Raw genomic sequence first — 6,000 nt, 5'->3', positions numbered from 1 at the left:
ATTCTGTTCTATCATAGATAAATTTGAGTGAGGATCCAGTTGAAGTAGTCTGGATAAATAAAGAGCTTTTCCATTCTCCAGTCCCTGTGATGATCAAAGAACCAGCTGTTGCCTTCCAGTTCAGTTCCTAAAGGACTGATAAAGCCATCACCAGGTTGTCCATATGACTTCCTCTGGCTGCAGGGTTCTAATGCAAACAAGATTCTGCTCCTCCACGTAACCAAAGCCAGATAGATGATACTGACATTCAAGGAACATACAGTCCCGCACAAATCAAGTTTATTAATTTAAACACAAAATTAATGAAGAAAAAAATCTGTACACAACTGTGGACACACAACCCTCCCCCCCTTTTTTTTCTTTTACAGTAAGGCCAAGATCAAAGCTATCTTTTCAGTCTTCACAGAGTACAGAAATATCAAATGAAGAGGCTTAAAAACCATCCACTTCTGTCTATGCCAGGTGAGACAGGAAACGGATTCCATTATTCACTTTAACAATTTGGAGAATTCACAATGACTAATTTTTAGCAGCCACATGGACTTTTAGAAAAGGAAAGGGTAGAGTGGTTTGTCTGCTACTCCAGGTCAAACCCAGAGTAATACTATTAGACAAAATTGATCCAAAGGGTAATTTCATGGTACCACAAAGCCAGAGATGAGAAGGAATCCTGCTCGTACAAATTCATCATTTTGGAAGAATCTTTCTTAGAGCAGGACAAACATGGTCATTTGTCGTCACAGATTTACGTCTGTCAGGTCATAAATAGAAAGCAACATTGCAACATTAGTGCTTGTGATGATGGCCAGACATACCCACTGTGGGCAACGAGGAGGGAAAGACTGAGCAGAGGGACTGATGGGAAGTGTTGCTGACCCAGCTATATGGTAAAATGTACTCGTTGATACAAACAAGAAACCCAGACACAAAACCCAGACACAATAATAATTCTGAGCACATGGAAACTCTGCTAGGCTCCAATTAATTTTATTAATAAAATATATCTATCATCTATATTCTTTCTGTGGGATGAAGCATTCGAATAATCATTCTTTTCCAAGTAGTTACATATAATACATTAGTGTTGAAATGAGAAAGTGAGGTGGGCCGGAAGACTAAAATTTTTTTCAGTTATGAAACTGCTGTGTTATTTTTATCAAGGCCCTTCTAACCAACACTAAAAAAAAATTAGAAAAATTGATAGGATAAAAGATTGGGAAAATAAAATCCTTGTTGACACTTGACATTCATGCTTTTGGTCTTAGATTACATTATCGAAAGGATCCATTATCTACAATATTTATACCCAATACTCAGCTAAGGCACTGTAGGAGTTTGTGCCCACGCTTCCTAATAGCATTTCCCTAAACAGAATGTAAAAGAATCATCCATTATTACAAATTTACACCAAAACTTCTTTCTGTACACGATTGTCTCAGTGATGTACATTTTACATGTTTAAATTAGACATACTTTAAACTACTTTGCAATGTGCTAAAATTCAAAGTACTTGCTGTATTGTCAGGCAAAGGCCTTTTCATTGATTGTTTCTTATACTATCGTCCTTTCAACTGTTTGATACTGAGAAGTCTGTCTTGGTGAATTAAACAGTATGTGAATTATACCTCGGCAAATCTGTTTCTTGAAAGTCTTTTCATAAATAAGTAGTGACATACAGATTGCCCTGGGTAGGAGACACCAAAAAGTAAACCTTTGAGAGGATCCCTCCACTCATGTCCAGGAAACACATCTCAGTTTCTGTTGTGGAATCAAGTTTGCTGGGTTGGAGAAGCTGTTTATGTCACATTTGCTGAAAATCAAAGTGTCTGTAGGTCTTTTCTTCACAGGTTTGAACCATGTAGTTAATGTAGCCAAGACACATCACACTGTGCTAGAACATTCTCATGGCTGATTTTCATTGGATTCACAGTACTAGAGTCAACAGCTATTCTGAAGAAATACACATGGTCCTCCATTAACCTGGAGGGGAGCAGTCAAGACCACAGCAGCCATTCATCCATATGTTGAAACTGGTACATTCCACAGTCCAGCACTGACACAAGACTGAGGCCTGCTGGATTGTCTCTGGCCACAGGGCAGTTGCGCAGTGTCAAATTGGCATGAGGCTGTTACAGGTACTCTAATTCCAAGGCATGATGCAGGGCCATGAGGTCCGAGTGACTGGAGACCCTCCAGAAGGGCATAGCATGCTGCAGAGGGCAGACATATGGTAAGGACAGAGAACCTGACCCACATAAACCCTCCCATTTCCTTTAGAGAGACACTGCTCTGCTCACCACCATTTCAGTACTGTAAAAACTACCAGCCAGCACATGCATGTCACATACACTTAAAACCCAAAGAACAATGGTGTAAGTGCAGTATCTATTTCTCTCTAGAATGCCACTGTGACTTGAATGATCATTCCAAACTTTAAATAAAAGTCACTGAAAAGAAACTGGTGCTTTTTGATATATGTCCCTTGTGGTTGTCAATGTTGAAAGTTTACAAAGCTTATTCTTTATGGGTTGAAACGTTTTCCTTAGTTGGCAGGATTTTACATTTTTTTTCTAAACACAATCTTGCTCATAGATGAAGAGACTTTTCTTCTTCATGACTATTCCATGTGGGAAAAATTGCAAATGAGCATCTAAGGTTAGTGTGAGTGTATCTGCAGTTGTTTAAGCCATTAGGGCACAAATCAAGTTCAGACAGAAGTGTCTGGGAACCCCTGAACAGTCCTGGAAACAGGGTATAACCTCCTTCCACAGAGGCTAGAGCAGACTGCTGCTCAGAAGCATTTATAAAAGTATTTATGTGGCAGTAAGATCTTTCTCGGAGAGCAACATTGTGTTTTCTTCACAGGAAAACAGATTTCTCTCACACACAATCATCTAGAGGCAGATGTATGATTTGCAACTACAGTGCTAAAGACTTTGAGGAAATTTTATAAGAAGTAGAAAATCTGTCACGGAAGCTGGATTCTAAAGATTTGTAGGTAGTCTGATATAGCTCATAAAACTGTTATATAATGGTGCACACATTATTTAATATACTTATAAATGATATTAATATTATTAATATGCTCAAATTACCTGCTAAAGTCTTTTCCTGCATTCTCTAACTCTAATATTGAGCATTCCTGACTCAGTCTTCTGGCAGGCATCTATAGATCTCTGTTATGTGTCAATAAGGAATAGTCCAGAAATGAATGCCTAAAATCTCCACAGATGTAGAGATAGATAGCTCCCTTGGCACTATTAAACTGTAATCTGTACCATGGCTCATTTATTTATTCAACAAAGATTATCTTTCCTGTTTCTGGGCCCATGGTCTAGGAACAGAAGAGTCCGAGACATAGATGGTACCAGCTCACCCTCTCAGACTGTGAAACGCAGGAATTCCTCAGTGTGCCGATAGAGTAGGGAACTAGGGACATACCCCAAGGAAGCAAGGGGCAATTGAGCTGAGTGTGGGAGGTGGCCATCTGGAAGGGTACCCAGATGGCCCTGGGGCTTGAGGCATAGATAACGGAGATGAAGGAGAACTTCATTGACACTGACTAGCTGTGGGAGAAGATACAGGTGGCTGGAAAAGCCAGAGGGTACACGGCCCCAGAAACTCTAAGTCACTTTACTGATAATAGTGGGTTATGCTGCCTCGGCTGTTCTGACAGGCTGGGTATAAGGTGACTCAGTGGTAGTATCATTATTCTACTGTGGAAGGGAGAGAAGAGAGGTTTAAGATAGCCGGTAAGGACCGAAAGTAAGATTCCTATTGTGGCTGGGCTAAGTCTGAAGCCTAGATGCTACAGTGCTCCGTTCCTTGTTCCTTGTGGCCTTTTTCTGTAGCTGCAAACTTGCAGCACCATGGCAAGGTGGATATACACAGAATCCTCTTTCTCCCTGTTGATAGCAGATACTGGGAAGTTTGAGTGACTGATTCACAGAGGAGGGTGGCAAACTGATCACCTGCCATACAGAAAGCTTTCTTCCTTTTCCTTACTAGAACAAATTCCTGCATATTGTAGAACACTTTAAGCCTATAGAACCTTGTAAATAAATACAAATCACTTCTTTCCCTAACATTAAAATACTAAACACTAAACCACTGTAAGCATAACTATATTTTTATAGACGCATATATAAAAATTATGCATATATACAATTTGTACTATTTAGCATGCTCACTGGATCTTTAACTCATTTTAGATACATAATTTTTTTAAAGAAAGCTATTCATTACTTTCAACCTATAGTTTATTTAACTGCCTCCATAGTATCTATATTTATAAACTTTGTTTTTGTAATTAACTTGTTTTTCAGACCTTATTATTTTTGAAAGTTTTACTTTAAATTTTGTATGTGTGCATGTGTGGGTGTGTGCATATAAGTGCAGGCGCTCTTGGAGGCCAGGAAAGGGTACTGGGTCCTCTGGTGCTTGGGTTGCAGGCAATTGTGTGCCATTTCACTTGGATTGTGGGGAATCAAACTCGGGTCCTCTGCAAGAGCAGCAAGTGTTCTTAAGTGCTGAGCCCTCTCTTCTTTATGCTATTGTTAGTGATCCTTTCTCCAGAGCAGCTGCTCATCTCTATTCATCTTATTAAGTACAGGTACTTCAGGATGCTAGTAGCATGCTGAAGGCTCCAGCCAGAAGCTTTAGAACATCCACCTTCTCAACACACATAAACTACTTGAGGGAGCTCTGAGTGCTCTGGAGGGAAGTGGGTTTGCCTCAGATAAGTGCCCTCTACATACAACCACCATCAGTTCAAATCTGAAAGCTACTGCTACACTGTGGAGTGAGGAATGAGATGAGTGATGGAGACATTGAAAAAGGAACTGAAAAAAAATCCAGTGACTCCATTGACAAATTAAGGTGCAAAATAGGCACTCTGATTCATAGGCTGCAAAAGCAGTTCTGGGAACTGTGTCTCATCCATTCAGGTGTGCCAGATGCCAGTGAGGGCACATTTAGACTGCTTAGCTTTAATTTCAAATAACAATATCTAAAAAGAAGGAATTATTCACAAGAGTCCTGAGTCAGATTGTTTTCTAGCAATGAGATACCAGGAACTTCACCCTTTAGAGCATTCATAAACCCAGACCAAGCTGCATCCTGAAAACTACACCTGTGGTATAAAGATGGCTCATCTCAGTGCAGGGGCATTGAAGCTGCTCCTTGGAATAAACCTGCCAAAGGTTTTGGATGAGAGCTGACAGACCCTAGAGACAGCTGCACTGAGAACATCATCTCCAGCCTTAGCACCACCTGCTCAGAGGAAGAATGGATAGTGATGTCTGCTGTGGTGAGCAGTTTCGTCCTCATAGAACCATAGGGGCTCTAAGCAGTGTCCACAATCAAGTGGCTGGTTAATAAAAGATAGCTTAGTAAAGAAGGCCAGTGACTCTTGTTAAAGATCATCAGATCAACATTTCATAGGGTAATACTTTTCCTACCCAAGTACATAGATTTTTACACTTGACACTACTGGGGAACACTGGGTGCAATGAAGTGTGTGTGTGTGTGTGTGTGTGTGTGTGTGTGTGTGTGTGTGTGTGAGCATATTATTCTTGGCCACTAGACATAAGTATTTCTTTTATAAAACCAGAAAGAAGGGGTGCCAAAAGAAGAAAAGAGAAGCACATGACTTTGAAGAAGCCTGAGCTCAACTCCTCTCCATTAACCCAATGAGGTTCCTTTACTGTACAATCTTCCCAGAGCTCCAGTTTATCAGTAAATGAACTAGTTAGTGTAAATGATTCATGGTTGCTTCCAAGTTTAGAGTTGTTAAAATAAAGGCTGTTACCCGCAGATCACCGTAGCTGCAGCAAGAACTGGGAACACAAGAGCATGCCCCCATGGCTCAGGACCCCTGGGCAGACAAAGCAGATTGACTGGACCACCTCATCACAAGGGAGGTATTGTGAAAATAAGAACAAAAATGATGACTGCAAAGACAGGGAAGCTCAGCAGCAAGCTGGGGTACCCAGAGTTGGG

General features: G+C 40.5%; 1 protein-coding gene across 6 annotated transcripts in view; it reads right to left on the bottom strand.

Annotated features, from left to right (window-relative positions):
• Positions 1-262: 262 nt before the first annotated feature.
• Eya1 (EYA transcriptional coactivator and phosphatase 1) overlaps positions 263-6,000 on the bottom strand; it is a 147,542-nt gene continuing 141,804 nt past the window's right edge. For 2 of the 6 annotated variants that reach the window (XM_036178963.1, XM_036178967.1), the window contains exon 18: positions 263-2,210. In XM_036178963.1, the coding sequence (XP_036034856.1) occupies positions 2,130-2,210 (81 nt within the window). In that variant the 3' untranslated portion in view covers positions 263-2,129. Of the gene's footprint in view, positions 2,213-6,000 lie in introns of all 6 variants that reach the window. The other 4 variants (XM_036178962.1, XM_036178968.1, XM_036178966.1 and 1 more) reach the window with 2 other exon arrangements.

The sequence above is a fragment of the Onychomys torridus genome, chromosome 2 (genome assembly GCF_903995425.1).
Source record: "Onychomys torridus chromosome 2, mOncTor1.1, whole genome shotgun sequence".
NCBI classification, from domain to species: domain Eukaryota; kingdom Metazoa; phylum Chordata; class Mammalia; order Rodentia; family Cricetidae; genus Onychomys; species Onychomys torridus.
The sequence above is the reverse complement of the archived record's forward strand: the minus strand, read 5'-3'. Positions and strand labels throughout refer to the sequence as shown.